Here is a 16,828-nt window from a genome sequence, read left to right as displayed (position 1 = left end):
ACCGTAGTCTACTTGCTACTATTGCCGGAATCTAGTTATTGAAGGTATTTCTTACTTCTTAACTAATATGTTCAAATCTATATCCTTTTATACTTCCTGACTATGATTCGTCTTAAGGGTACACCCTAACTTCTTCTCTAAACCTCTGACCGTGTCTTTACTCTCTTGGATCTTAACCTATCATATGGTATACTCGATTTCCCTACAAGGGGCCTAGTTACTGACTTGGGTCAATGATATACTAGGGGCCTTAGATCTATTTGGACATACACACTAAGGGAACAATGTTGAAAGTACCTGTCGTATCCTCAAGAGAAAACTCTGGATCCTGTCGTGTGGTTAAAGAAAAAGTGCGGTTCCGCTGGCTTCCTGAACTGGAAGCTCTGCCCCGACCTCGGCCTGTACCTCAGCTGATGGAAGATGGTGGATCTGCGGCAAACCCCTTAAGTGGCGCTCTATCTGCTTTCCCCCTGCCCGGATAATTCCTCATCTGATGACCCAAGCGGCCATATGAATAACAAGCACTAGAAAAATCCTTCATTAGGCGGTCCTGACGGCTGCACGAGTAACCCGCGTTCGATCCCCACTGGGACCTCCTAAAATGCCCGTGACCACAATTTTCACAACGTGGCGAGGACGACTCTACTCGACCTGAATCCTTTTGTTGTTGTGACCCTGATACACGGGAATTCTCACCTACTCCAGATGGGATGTAATACCCTGATCTGTATCCCTAGGACTTAGATGTTGGTGGCTTATCCTGATACTGGGGTCATAAATTCCCCCGACTATCACCCTGCTGACTAGCGGACCTGGGCCTCTTATGATGCTCTCTCTCTATCCTCTCAATCAGCCGCTGCTGACATCTACGATCCCCGCAGTTCTGCGCGAAAGCCTGAATACGAGCAAGGTTCATATTAGCACTCACCGCCGCAATAGTACAAGCCCCAACATAATCGGGGTGCAAACCTACTATAAACCTGTGAATCCTGGCCCTCGATGAATCAAAGAAGGATGGAGCATATCTAGCCAAGGAATCAAATCGGAGGCAATAAGCACGAACACTAGAACTACCTTGCTGGACAGTCAAGAACTGATCAACTGTCGCCTCTCGTATCTCCAACGGTAAATAGTGATCGAGAAAGGCCTCTGATGTTATATCCCGTGTTTTTGCCTATTTGAAAATTTTGAAATAAATGTGACTTGTAGGTCATAAGTCAATATTTTGATCTTAATTAACATATCTATGTTGTTCATGGAAAAAAATATTGGCGCAAAGACATCGGAGAAGGCCAAGGGCAAAATTGGAATTTCGAAAATTGGTTTCGGAAATTACAAAATAAGATTTGTAGCTAATTGGGCTCAACAAAGATTAAAAGAAAAATTGAGGCCCAAGAGATGGGGTGGCCGGCCAACATGCTTGGCCCAAGCCCATGTCACATGATGATCATGTGACCATTTAATTGATTAAGAGAGTATATATATATATGTGATCATCCTTAGAAGTTTCAAGAAAACAAAACAAAAGAGAGAGTGAGAATTAAAGGCCATTCGGCCGAACCTAAAAAAAAAAAATTCCAAGTCTTCAACTTCAATCCAAAAATCTTGTTCTTCTTGAATTCTTAACAAGCTCAAGACGCTCTTTAACGTGGTACAATTGGTTTAGTGAAAGAACCACGTTTGCGGGAAGTTGAAATTTGAAGAAAAAGGTAAGATTTCTATGTTTTTATGTTATGGGACAAGTTTGTATGTTATAATGATTAGAATTGAATGAGAAGTATGGAATTGTGGTGTGTGTGTGCATGGCGTGTGTGTGTGGAGAGAGTGTGTGGCCGTGTGCCATGTTGAAGAAGGGGAGAGATGAAATGAGATTTATTTAGCGTGTTAGTTGCGTCGTTATGACGCTTACGACGTAAATAAGTCTTGAACGATTCGAAATGGCATTGAAATTGGTTGTATGTTATTATGGGAAATTATGTGATTTTCATATGATTTTTATATAATTATGAAAGTAAGAATCTAAATGTGAATTATAGTTGTTGTTGATGAGTTTGAAAGGAAAACAATGCGATTTAGTAGCTTTGCCGCATTTGTAGGAGTTTCGGATAGAATATGGAATTGGCGGGAATACTTGAATTCATGAATGTTGCTTGGAATACTATTGAAATATGTTTGAATAACCTTGAAATAGTTAAAGGATATGAATAATGTTGATATTAGTTGATAACGGAAAGTTGGAATGGAAGTTGTTGAACTATGTAGGAAAGAGGACTACTCATGTCATAATGTATTTTGTAATGAATTGTTGGTGTTGTTGGATTGTTGGGTTGTTGTTGTTGACATATTGGGCCGAGCTAAGTCTCGGGATGCTATATGTATAGGGGAGGTGCTTCCGAAATTTCGATAGACAAATATGAGTTTAAGTTGAATTCTTAGAATCTATAACTCACAATTGGTAAATGTGACCATTTGTAGATTCTGGGCGAAACGGGATTTGAATTTAAGTAAGCGTGAGACGCACGTCAGGTATGTAAAGCTCACCCTTTCCTTCTTTTGGCATGTCTTAGGTGTATTAGGCTTGGATTCGCGTCTTGGGGGCAATTCTGCTCACGGAAATCCGAGTTTGATTTTTTGTACTATTCATTCAGCATAATTGAATTATATTCCATATGTTCATTGGAAAGATGTTAAAACTTCCGTGACTTTCCCATACGAACCCGGATTGCTTTGAAACTTTCATAGATGTTTCCATGGGGTCTAATGTTTGTAAAATTATGCATGCCACCTCGACTTGACTGAGGTGGGCCCACTAGCCCCAAGATCTCCTCCGAATGTCCTATACGACTTATTTGGCATGACGTTGAAAAGAAACTTTAGCGTATGATTATAGTTATTAAAGAATGATATTCTAATAACTCGAGTACGTTCTAATATGTAATTGAACTATGAATCCGATTGTAGAAATACTTTTGTGAGACAGATTCTATATTGCTCAATTACTTAAACATACTTTGCCTAAAATTGTCGTCATATGTCCATGCTACGTCTTTACAAACATTTTACGGGTAAATTGCATTAGTCTCTCACTACTCTGCTCGTGCATGTTATTATGATATCGTTTGCCGGATCCCGGGCCGGCTTGTGATCGTGCGCCTTATGATAAATTCGGTAGTATGCTGTGTTGCGGTTTCCGAGACCTCGCCATAGGGCCGGTTACCGTATATGGAGTTATGCTGTGATATGGCTTATGATATGATATGTGCGATGATGTGTTATGTTCGGAGTTGTACGGAGATTTGAAACCTTCTGGAGTATGCTGTGTTGTGGCACTAGCGTCGGGTGGTGGCCACGTTCTTGAGCGCTATGCATGATTTTGATTTGCATTGTATACATATGTTTTCGGTATAGGTTTGATACTTGATTTGGTACTTTCTCTCTGTACTCTTATTTCATTTGTGGTTTGGATTTCTGTACTCTATGCTTTATATACTCAGTACCTCTTTCGTACTGACCCCCCTCTCTTCGGGGGCTGCGTTTCATGCCCGCAGGTACAGATATACGTTCAGGTGATCCACCAGTGTAGGCTACGCACTCTGCTATCTTGGATTGCTCCTTTTGATCCTGGAGCCCGTCTTTTGGTAAATAGGCTTTTTCCATGTATATGCTTCTGTATATTTCGACTATCTGGGTACGACGGGGCCCTGTCCCGTCATATGTCTTTGTTATGAGTCTGTAGAGGCCTGTAGTCATATATGTGGGTCGAGGGTCCTATGTGTGTTTGTTTTGTATGTGATTTGCATCTTAATGTGGTCCCGTTTGTTGTGGTGGCCATAACGGCTCATATGTCTATATATGTGTATATATGTTTGGCGATGTACATTCCGCCGCCCATCTAACTTTGATATGATATTTTGTACGCACGACCGCTTAAGATAGCATTGGTTCCACTTCTGTTTGAAATTGTGAATGTAATATCTGAGCTAAGCCAAAATATGACGATTTGATATAAAAATCCGTTTGGGTGTCCAACTAGGACGCCAGTCGCGGCCCACGGGGCTGGGTCGTGACATCTGAAAACTCAAACCAACGCGCTGGAGATGCCTCAGGACTTCTGGCATGCTCCCACCCCTCATACCATAAGACGGCTATATCACAAAGCCTGAAAGCCGTTAAATCTACTGCCTCGATCTCGGTAGCATACATGACCCTGAAAATACGGTGAAGCTTATTGATGAAGTTCTGAGGATCCTCGTCCCGCCTAACCCCTGAGGGCTCTGGAGGGTCAAGTGCTAGGAACTCACAAACCCTCAAACCGCTGGACCCATCAGTGGTCACTTTACCAGGCGTGCTCTCGGTTGTCTCTATGTCGCCACAAGCTGAGTCAATAAGTGCCCCGCACTTCTAAGATCCTGGTCTGTCGGTACGAGAGGGGGTACTGGAGGTGCTAGCTCCCTCGGAAGCTCCTCAAGCAGTGGAATGATGGCTTGAATAGGGTCTCACCCTGGCCCTCAGACTGGGCCTCAGCTGTTGGGTATGCCCTACTGTTTCCCTCACCAGCTGCCGTATCAACTTCCCGGCTAGTTGCTGTCTTCCCAGTCACCGGCATAGCTGTATACAAACAGAAAGGGTAAGTTTAACTCAAACCTCCTATGACTTGGCTCTACAACACGATTAGATCTGAAAGAAGGGTAACCAACTCCTAAATGCCCTGCAGCTTTCTATTTATATGATGTGGTGCACAACACATCTATAAATAAGACTCTACTAGACATGGCTTGTAGACTCCCTAGGATAGAACTGCTCTGATACCAAGTTGTTCACGCCCCAAATCGAGAGAGGCGTGACCGGACTCTATGCCTTACTAGGCTCGAGCGAACCACTCTAAATCTGTAACTCTGGAGGAGTAACCCTCAACTTAGGCCGATAGGGCCTACCTACACACAGACAATACCAACAAGCCGGCGAGGCTGCAATCTGGATATATATAGAAATATTGGCTATCTCATCTGAATTGAGCACACACACCTAAAACACGTATACACAATTGAGCAAGCCAACGAGGCTGATATGATTGTACAAAGCCAACAGTACCCAAACAGACATATACAAGCCAGCAAGGCTATCACACAGACACACTATATATAGGACTCGTCTACAAGCCTCTAAGGAAAGCATAACTATATCATGGTCGGGATAGGGGCCCGGCCTGCTCATCCAATCTGTAGTAAAAAAGGAGAGAATCCAAAAGACCTGGCAACTCCGAACAAAAAGGGAGCTCACCAATCAACTGATAACAAATCCTACCTACTGGGGAGGTCTATCAATCTGTCTATCTGTACCTGCGGGCATGAATGTAGCGCCTCCGGCAAAAGGGACTTCAGGACGAAATAATGCACCGAGTATGTAAGGCAATAGGTACTGAAACTGAAATACAACTGAATCTAAAATACATAAATCTGCTGAAATAAACAAGGATTAGAGAAACCTGAGAAGTATATCTATCTGCCTCTACTCAACTCACAAGCAAACCGTACTATCGAGTCTACCCGGCCATATCTGAGGCTCAATGCTAACTACCTGGCTATGCATGGCTCGGTGCATCTCTATCCAGCCATAGATGGCTCGGTACAGTCTCTACACAGTCGTACAGGCTCGGTGTCGTTTTCTTATAACAACCCAACATGCTATCAACAACATATATACCAAACTATCATAATTCTATTACACAACCACGAGATCTAACACTGAAAGTACTCCCGACAAGGGACAAATCAGATAAGGAAATGGAAGTGGAATTCTTTTGGAAAACAAGTTCTTTTTCTAGTCGTTTCTAATTCGAAACATGTCAAGTATAAACTGAGATATTTGAGGATGACAACATGTCTCTTTATACCTTTCTCTAGGTTCATGAACATAAGAAGCTGATAAGAGTCTCTCGAAAATACAATACAACACTAGGGAGGCTATACGCCTCTAAGACAAGCTCTAGTCTATAATCTCACTTTAAGAAGTTCGTTAAGCTCTTACTTTATAAAATCTCACTAACCATAAGGCCAGGCAAATCTGTATCACTGACCCATAGGCCAGGCATATCTGTCTCTCTGACCAAGTGGCCAAGCTAAAGAAAATACATGAATATAATGATGTATATCTAGTGTAAACTGTGATATATGAAGAAGTCAACATGTCTCTTTCGAACTCTTCTACTAGCAATGAACTAGGGAGCGGATGGAAATCCCTCGAAAGATACAATACCACATCTAAAAGCGTGACACCTCTATGACAACTCTAAACAATAGTTCTCTTTCTTTAAGATTCGATAAACATTTATTATCTATGGATCATGCAAGAAAAGAAAGGATAGCCATTATATACCTTGTCGTCTACTTAATCACTCGACATCTATCCTCCTGAGCTTGTAAATTTGCATTCAAGACGATTCACACTAAGGTTAAGTCATTGAAACACTTATAGGATCAAACTAAACTATTCGGTGAGTTAACGAAATTTGAGCAGCACTTCCCCTATATCATCTACTTCCTCAAAATTTCAAAACAACTCCGAAACATCAATAACAACATGAACAATATCATACCCAAGAAATTACATTCAAACTAGGCTCAAATCCACCCAAAACTTCTTTTCAAATTCAATCCGTAGCCATAAACTACAACACAACGCTTTATGACATTTTTCCATGATTTCTTTCACTTATGAGACTGGTTTAACCTTCAAATCAACTCAACATAAGAAACAAGATGAATAACATACCTTATACTTGAAGAAATTTAGCCAACCCAACTTTCTACAAGACCAAACTCACTACAACATCAAGTAGAAGCAAGAACAATCACTTTTCATGAGCTAGTTTAGTGTAATCTTATTGAATTCTTGATCTAAGGGGCTATAAGTGTTTAAAAAATGTTTATGAAGGTTTCTAGAACTCAAGGGAGTGTAGAATGATGATAAATTGAGGGGAATGGGGGAATTTATACCTCTTGAAGGTCGGTTCCACCGACTTTTCAAATGGGTACCGCGGAGAAGCCATCTGGCAGCCTATCTTGAAATGCTCATAACTTTCTACTCTGATGTCGTATCGATGAACAGTTTGCTGCATTGGAAACTAGACTCAATGAACTCCAATTTAAATAGGTTATGAATTTCATAACTCCTCATATTCTAAGATATACACCTCCCTAAAGTTGGATCAAAATTCCTGTCCAAAAATTCTATCAAGTTTTTCCAAAATTTTAACAAACTTAATTTTTTCGATTCGCTTAATCCCGGAACCTTTAGACACCTGCTTAGCACTTTTTAAAAGTATTCCTTAACCTTATAAGGGTTCCATGAACTCTCTGAGCTTACGTTATTTTACTTACGACGCAAACGACGCGAATTTTTTTTAGGTGTAACGATTCTAGCATTAATCTTTGTTAATAAACCATGTAGGAGTGTTAGAATTAATTAGAAATATATAGAGTAACCTTACCTTGGTGTGGGAGGATGTGGAGAGAAGATAAAAGTATACTTAAGGTTTTGTGGAAGTGAAAATAGACTTAAATTGCAGATATTCGTGTTTTAAAACTGAGTTCTGTGTTTTTTGGGACCCTAGACGTTGCCCCAGCATCTCACGGAAGTTTTTGGATTTGACAGATTTGTCATGCTATGGCTGGGCATCGCCCCACCATAGCATAGAACTTTCTGCACATACACCCGGCGGTAAATAGTCATAACACCTTGCACAGAGCTCCGTTTGACCTCCACCATATATGGTTGGAAATGTATTGTGAAGATCTACAACTTTCATGTTTTGAGTTTTCTCAAATTCCTAGTGTAACTACCTGTCACGACCCAATTTCACAAAGTCACGCGTGCACCTACCTATTTCACCTCGATAGGTGAACCCTTAACCCAACATTCACAAACACAGTATAAATAGCGGAAGAAGATAAAGTAACGTAAGTCTGACATTGAATATATAATAAGTGCGGAAGTAAATTAAAAAGCACACAAGTATACGTCTGGTAATACAAGAGTATCTAACTAATGTCTCAGAATAGCAAAGTAAGACATAATAGAAGAAGAGTCTTCGGGTAGCGAAGCGTCTACATGCTCACCCCAACAGACTCGAATCAGCAGCCTCGAACTCTCAGCCACGAGGGGTAGACGTTGATCCCACCTGATACTCTGTATTCATAAAAGAATGCAGCAAGTGCAGGTCAGTACAAACAACACGTACTGGTAGGTATCATAGGCCGACTAAGATTAACTAACATATACCAAGACAATAAAGTAAGAAAACAGGTAAATCAAAACCAAGTACAAGTCATCACCTATGTTATAACATCTAAACCCAACTGTGCCAAGTCTCAGTACATCCAATCTGAATCCGTATATCATAACTATAGCACAAGAGTATCACTAGAAGCCAAAGGTACAATGCAATGCAATAATGTATGAAATATGGATGCAATGCATATGCACCGATACACAAGTACTCCGATGATGGAATATCACATCTCGACAGCACAACCCATGAGGGACCCGCGAAGCCCATTATCAATCCTCACGATTCCAGCAAAGACATCGGCAATCGCTACCAGCACTCATAGTTCGATTCCGGAATAAACATCAAACATCGATCTTCACGTCACTCTCATCCAACTGAGCCCAGCTCATAACAGTGTTTTCTTGTATATCATCAATGTATCAACAGTATATCATGAAGGATGAGAATGCGTGCAATGTATGAGTTCAATATCAATAATCAAATAAATCTCAACAGTACCACACATCGGCACACCAACAATATCAATAAAAGGCTACACAATAAGCCACAATAGAATCAAAATCGTTGTCTCAAAACAGCAACAAGTAAGGTGCTACAATATCATCATCAAAATATATCACTAGTCACCAATATCTGCTATCTCCAAGTGGCAACAAGCCAACAACAAATAGAACAAGATAAGTGACAACACAACAGGGTGGCTATCCCCAAATCATACAACAAGGCCCAACCTAAGGCAATATCCAACCCAATTCATACCCGAAGGTTGAAATGCATTCTCTGACAATATCATCTAAACATATGCTTCGCTAATCGAAGTCTCACCATAAGGTAAACTATAACCTACCTGGAGAGCCGAACAAAGAAAGTCTCCAAAATCAAACCTTAGTCTTCCCTTTCCTTTGAGCCTCGAGATAATGAAAGTCTAAACATATTCGAATCATGAAATTAGAATGAAGAAGAACATCATTCAAACCCTACTTTTATTCAAGACCCAAATCCCAACCTATGAAATGAGTTTTATGAACTAGAGAGATAAAATTAGGAATCTATATGTCTCAACATGAAATTAAGGCTCTAGGAGATCAATTCCCATCAATTACAAGCTAGAAGAACCAACGATTCACTTAAATTCGGATTCTAGGAAAAACCCTAAATTTGGGTATAAACGCTAACTTCCAATTCCATAATTTAGCCACTAATTAGGAAGAAATCATGCAATAATAGATTCTAGTTATCAATTCCAAAAAATTTATTTCACATTAGATAAACGAAAAAACGCTCTCAACAAAAAGAAAAACTTTTTAGAAAAACCCTACTTACAACCACAACGCAGCCGCCGGCCACCATGGCTAATATGGCCGGTGGACAACCTCCACTTGAGGTTACTCCACCATTCCCACAACTTACTACCATAGATTCAACCTTTCCACCATTGCCATCAACAAATTCCAACCAAAACCCAGTAAACAAGCACCCAAAAAACCCAGTCGAAAAATCGAAGCAAAAAGACCATATTTTTCATCAGAACCGAAACGACCCTAAAGATTTGCTTAGCGAGCAAGTAGCACCATAACCTAAACAAACCATTTATGCCCAGTTATTAAAACCTGATACAACACCTCAAGCCCATGCCCAGATTAATTTCCCTACCAAAAAGGTCACATATGTTGATGGGGAACCTTATGTAACATGGAATACAAACGAAGTGCAGCAAATGATCTTGAAAGAAAGTCTATAGTATGCTATACTTGGGAAATTTTCATATCATGCTATGGATATCAAGGAATTAAGGACAGAAATCCCAAAACAATGTGGGATAAAAGGCACAGCAACAATTGGCCTTATTGAAGAAAGATACATTCTCGTAAGGTTAAATCTGTTTGAAGACTATGTGAAAATGATGTCCACACCAGCATATTACTTGAAAATCTATGACAAATACTGTCAAATGAGACCTTTAATCTGGGATCCCTGGTTCGGGAGCCGAGGAGGAGACATACGAAGCCATAGCAGGCATAGATTAGTTTCCCTGAACTACCCCCAAACTTCTTTGTAAAAGAGGTTGTGTTCTCAATGGCAACTGCAGTTGGAAAGCCATTAACAGTAGACTTAGCAACATCTAATAAAATAAGGCCTAGTTGTGCAAAAGTAAAGGTACAAGTTGATTTATTGGCTGAACATCCTGAGAGGATTAATGTATCAGAAGTTGATGAGCAAACTGGTATGATGAAGTCTAAGTGGATCAGGATAAAATATGATTATCTTCCCAAGTATTGCAAGCATTGTAAACTACAAGGACATAGGGAAGGGGAATGCAGGGCATTACATCCTGATCTAGAAAAACAATAAAGAGCGAATTTGAAAAAAAAGAAAGCAGTGGTCAAGAGGAGGATGCACAACAAAAGAAGGTAATTAACAAAAGAGGAGGGAACTATTATGGGAAACAGGAATGGATGAAGAGAAGAAACAAATATGTGAAAGACAGTTCTGGGATTATTTTGGGAGAAATTGGCAAGATGGATGCAAATAAGGTAACTAGGAAAGTAGAAACAAGTAATACCTTTGCTATTCTGGATGAGGAAAATGAGAAGGAATCAGCAGCACAAACAGCAAGTCCATCCAAAGAAATCTATGGAGCAAAATAGTAGTGAAGGACCAACATTAACAACAAAGCAATGGATTGAGAGTAGTTTTCATCCAAACAAGTTAAATAGTCCTAGTCTAACAACACCAAGCAATATTACAGATGAGCAGGATGGTAATAAAAGGCATACACCAGGGGTGAAGAGTGCAGGAAAGAATGGAAATTCAAGCAAGCAAAGCCAGGGTAATAACAGTCCAACAAATGGGAATAGCAAATCTCAGCAGAATCAAGAACACAAATCTCAGGGTACAGAAGAGGAAGGTATTCTAGCAAAGAAGAATGGCAGTGCAAAACAATCAATGCTGGAAAAAAGTACAAGTGCAGAAAAGTAATCAAACACAAAGCAGGCCTACTTTAGTCAGGAGGAAGAATAGGAAAGGATAGAAGATAATAATCTGTATGAGGATACAGGGCAGTCTGGCAAAAAAGGGGAGGAGACTAAATATCAGGAGTCATCTGAAAATATGCACATGGTAACACAATTATTGGCCCCAAGTATGCAGAATCAGACACAGATGGGGCAGGAAACTAATAGAAGAGATATGGATGGGCAATCTATTGAAATGAATATACAAGTAGCTTTGAGGGAGAGAGATATCTCTCCTAAATTTAACAAAGGGGCAGGCAGAGGGAAAAATAAATCTCAAAGGGACTTAAGTGCCCCACCAGGGAGTGGATATCAAACTAGAAGAGCACTATATAAATCTAATGTTTAATGATGAATGCTTTGATATGGAACATTAGATCAGTGAATACCATGGAAGATTTTCCAAGGTTGATAAAACTGAAGCACAAGTATAATCTTGGTTTTATTGGCTTGTTGGAGCCTTTTCAACAACCAGACAAAATTGAGGAGCACAGAAGAAGATTGGGCATGCAAACTGCTTTGGCTAATGTATTAGGAAAGATATGGATATTTGTAGATGACCTATTGAGGTTGAGACAGTGACTGATCACATGCAACAGATTACTTTTAAGCTTAAGAGTAATGGTTTGCAGGAAGACATTGTGATAACTGTTGTGTATGCTAGATGTACTCAAAGAGAGAGATTGGAATTATGGGATAGCCTAGAAGATGTAGCAACTAACATGAACAAGCCCGGGATGATAGGAGGAGATTTTAATGTCATTATGTCTGAGGAAGAGAAATATGGAGGTCTAGCAGTTGGAGCAAATGAGACACAAGACTTTAATTTGTGTATGCAGAATTGTGAGATGCAAGATTTTGGATTCAAGGGTAGAAAATATACCTGGTGGAATGGGCAGAGTGGGGAAGATTATATTTTCAAAAGGATAGACAGATGTTTAGGAAATTTGGGAATTCAACAAATGTATCCAGGAATTGAAGTGAATCATTTAATCAGGATAGGATCAGACCATGCTCTTTTGTTGATTTCATATGCAGGAAACAATATGCCTATTAAGCAGCCTTTTAAGTTTCTTAATTTTTGGGTGAAGAATGCAACTTCTTGGATGTTGTTAAAGCACAGTGGACTGCTGATTTCATGGCTAACCCCTTTACTCTTTTCCATCACAAATTTAAAAAAAAAGTAAAGGTAGCTTTGACACAGTGGAGCAAAGCCACATTTGGGAATATATTTCAGGAAATAGAAACTCTGGAAGATGTGATTAAAGTTCATGAAGTGCAATTTGAACTGCAACCTACCCTCCATAATAGGGAAAGATTGCAAAGAGTACAGGCTGACTTGAATAGATACTTACATTTAGAAGAGGAATTTTGGAAGCAAAAAGCAGGAATGCAATGGTTCAATGATGGAGATAGAAACACAAGGTTTTTCCATGCATATGTACAAGGGAGGAGGAAAAGATTGCAGCTGAGAAGAATTCAAGATCAACAGGGAACTTGGCTAGAAGACCCTGATGCAATAGTTACTGAAGCTATTAATTTCTTTACAACACAGTTCATAAAAGAAGAAGATCCTGATGATTTTGAAATTCTAGATCAATTACCTACTTTGATCTCAGAAGATCAAATTATAAGATTTTGGAGATGCCAACAGAACAGGGGGTGAAGAAGGTGATTTTTACTTTAAATGGGGAGAGTGCTGGTGGACCTGATAGGTTCACAGGCATTTTTTATCAGAAATGCTGGAATATCATAGGAAAGGATATTACGATATGGTAAAGTCTTTCTTCTGTGGAGTTGAACTTCCTAAATTTATCACACACACTAATTTGGTCTTACTACCTAAAAAGGATGTTGTTGATACATTTTCAGATATGAGACCTATTAGTTTGAGTAACTTTGTGAATAAGATCTTTTCTAGATTGATTCATGAAAGATTGGCTGAGGGGTTTCCTGATATTATCTCCCTAAATCAAGCTGGATTTGTGAAAGGTAGGAGTATAGTGGAAAATGTGCTACTTACTCAAGAAAATGTTGCAAGTAAGGGACCTCATAGAGCAACATATTTGGTGGCAAGTGAAGATGTGAGATGCTCAGTTTTGGTATGACAATTGGACAGGGTTGTGAGCTCTTTACTATGTTACTGGCAATGATGTTTATATGAAAGGTATGAAAATGTGAAAGATATAGTGACTGATGGAAGATGGGATGTTGACAAGCTTAGAGAAGTGTTATCTAAAGAGATTGTACAGCATGTCACAAGCACTACAATCCCTTCTCATGCAGAAAAGAAGATGGACAACCCTTGGTGGTTACTTGATACAAGAGAAGAGTTCTCTGTGAAGTCAGCATGGGAATATTTAAGGCTAAGAGCTCAAGAACAGGAGGTGTACAAGCATATTTGGATAAAAGGCCTGCCTTTCAAGATCTCCTTTTTTCTTTAGAGATGTTGGAAATTTAAAATTCCAATAGATGATGTGCTGAAAAGGATGACTATTAATTTAGCATCCAGATGCTGGTGTTGTTTAAATCCTAGGGAGGAAACAATACAGCATCTCTTTGCTAAATCATATGCAGCATACAAGACTTGGGCCTATTTTGGCTCATGTGCAGGGCTGAACTTTGAAGGACTGCAATTGCAGCAAATAATAACCAAATGGTGGACTTTTTCTAGCAATGACAGACTAAAGCCAATCTTCCAAGTTATACCAACAGTGGTGATGTGGGAATTTTGGAAAAGGAGGAATGCAATTAAGCATGACAAAGGGAGATAAGTTGAAAGATGCATTTATCAATTGTTTCTGACTATTCAGAGACTGGTGCAATACAGAAATCCTTCTATGACTAATATTCCTAATAGTTGGAGGGAGTTGATTCAAGGTATGGAAGGCTACAAGCCAAGGCGGAAAGTTACTAAAGTGTTGTGGCAGCCTCCATCGCAGGGTTGGCTCTTATGCAACACTGATGGTGCATCAAGAGGCAATCCTGGTAGAGGGGCATATGGCTTTGGGGTCAGAAATGAAAGAGGGGATTTGGTCTATGCACAGGCAGAGGAGGTTGGATATACAACAAATACTGAAACAAAAGCATTGGCAATCCTAGAGGCTATTAAATGGTGTCATCATCAACATCTGGACCATATTATAATTCAGACTGATTCTCAGATGGTTCAAAAGGTACTAAAAGAAGAGTGGAAACCACCATGGAGCATTGTAGGATGGATTGAAACCATTAAAGAGCTGATAGTTGGGAAACAGGTCCAATTTGAACATATTCTGAGAGAAGGTAATAAGTTAGCTGACTCTTTAGCTAATTTGGCCTTAGATAAGAGACCAGTGCAATGTGGAAGTTTCATAGAGTTAGGAGTGGAACAGAGGAGGATTATCAACAGTGATAAGTCCCAAATTTTGTACCTAAGGATTAAAGTTCACAAATGAGGAGGCACAATACAGAACAACTGGGAGAAACAAAGGAGATTAATAGGGCAATAGGTTATATCATCATGCTCAAATCCTTAGGGAGAAGAGCATGGTGGTATTTTTCAATAATTTTGTGTTCTTTTTTGCAGGTATACATTATTAGGAGGAATCAAGTGCATATAAATAATACATGGAAGCATATATGTGTCAAAGCACCAACAACAAGCAACAGATGAGGTTTCTATACTAGGCACCAAAATAGCAAAGAATAACAAACAGGGTATAACAGTACAAGGCAACATCAGCAACATAAATGTTGCACTCAAGAACAGGATGACAATTTTTCCTTCACTAGCACAAACCAAGTAGACAAGATGGATGTTCGATTGGTGGTATTAGCATCTATGGATGCTCAGCCCAATGGACAACAATCAAATTGTTATACCCCATACTTCGTACGTTGAAATATTTTAAGTTGATTGCGGAAAGTTAATGACAAGGTTATTTTCCGACTTTGTTTTAAGGTCCGAGTTGTTTGTGATAGTATTGGTATGGAGTGTTAAGGGTAAACTTGGAATAAGGAATTTGGGGTTAAAAGCGAAATATAGAAAGTTAGACATTTCATGAGAATTTTGGGACCAAAAAAAGAATTATGGAAAGTTGGCCATTATTTGAAAAATGGCCATGGGTGGCCGGCTATGGGTGTGTGTGTGGGCCATGGGCCATGTGGGTGAATTATATATGTGGGATAAGATGACTAACTTAGTCATTTTTATCATTATCCTCCTTAAGAAAAAAATCAAGAAGCATGGAGAACAACACTTGCAGGCCATTCGGCCATGGTGGCTTGATTTGGCCATGATCAATTGATGAAGAAAAATTATTTTTTCTTCTAGGTTTTCTACTCCTTGGAAGGTCCTAAGCATCGTATGAAGTAGTTGGTGGAAGCAAACAAAGCCTTATTATTGCAAAAACAAGCTCTAACCGAATGGAAGAATTGGGTGAAGAAGATGGTTTGATCTTCTCTTTTATATGTTATGCATGGTTGGGTATGTTGTGAAGTGTGAATGAAAAGAAAATCATGAAAACATGCATGTTGAGGGCGGCCCAGTGAGTGTGTGTGTGTAACCGTGTATATGTGTGGTTGTGTAGAGGTGAAGAATTAAGTGTATGTAGCATGTTTGCAAGTTGTTTTGGCATGTAGAAATGAATAAAAAGTCATGGAATTGATGTGTGTTGGTTGGCCGAATAGGGGCTGTTTTGGTAGCTTGTAGCGAATTGATTTTCCTTAGTATTTTGGTCGTTGTTGTCATGGATTATGCGATGAGAATGAATGTATTGAATGATTCAAGTTGAATATGTAATTGTGGTGTGGTGGCCGAGTATGTGTAGTATAGCGTGGAAATGAAGACTTAATTTTATTTAGTGCAATTTGGTTGTTGTGTTGTGAAATATGTGAAGAAAATGAGAGCTTAATGGTCCAAATTGAAGTGTGGTTGTTGTTGGGTCATTTTAGAACTAATGTGATTCTAGTATGGTTTCTTGTATTTTGAGATCAATGTTGTTAAAGTATGGATTGTTAGTGTGGTTTATGAGTTTGGAAGAAAGAAATATGTTGTTGATATTTCCTTGGATTTGAAAGGTTTTGGGTTGCCTTATGTTTAGGTTGGGTTGTTTGGAATAATTTTGTGGATTGTTGGAAATGTTTTTGAATCGCGTTTGAAAGGTTTGAATTGTTATTTGAATATGCGATCGTTGATATTAGTTTGGAAATATGTAGCTAAGTTGAATATAATTGGAATGTTGTCAAAGTATGTGGAAATGACTTGTTAGTGTTAGAATGCGTTTGAAATTACTTATTGATGTTGTTGGAATGGTTGTTGGTATTATTGTTGAAGATTTGGCTTGAGTTAAATTCTGGGGTTGTGCACTTATAAGGGAAATGCGCAAAAATTCGTAGAAAAAGTAATGGCTTGGAATTGAATTCTTCGATGCTTATGGCTAACGTTCGATGCCTATTGGATTGTTGTTGGGATTTATAAAATATTGAGACTTGAGTTTGGATTGCTTAGAAGACCGAGGTATGCTGTTTACCCTTTTCTTTT

General features: G+C 39.3%; 1 protein-coding gene across 1 annotated transcript; it reads left to right on the top strand.

The window, feature by feature from the left end:
• Positions 1-11,655: 11,655 nt before the first annotated feature.
• Positions 11,656-12,970, top strand: LOC132042405 (uncharacterized). The gene is made up of 3 exons (XM_059432951.1): positions 11,656-11,832; positions 11,937-12,389; positions 12,542-12,970. The coding sequence occupies exons 1-3, from the start codon at positions 11,656-11,658 to the stop codon at positions 12,968-12,970; spliced, it is 1,059 nt and encodes a 352-aa protein (XP_059288934.1).
• Positions 12,971-16,828: the final 3,858 nt, after the last annotated feature.

The sequence above is a fragment of the Lycium ferocissimum genome, unplaced genomic scaffold, assembly GCF_029784015.1.
Source record: "Lycium ferocissimum isolate CSIRO_LF1 unplaced genomic scaffold, AGI_CSIRO_Lferr_CH_V1 ctg15072, whole genome shotgun sequence".
NCBI classification, from domain to species: domain Eukaryota; kingdom Viridiplantae; phylum Streptophyta; class Magnoliopsida; order Solanales; family Solanaceae; genus Lycium; species Lycium ferocissimum.
Note: the sequence above shows the minus strand (reverse complement) of the source record. Positions and strands in the feature narration are given on the sequence as shown.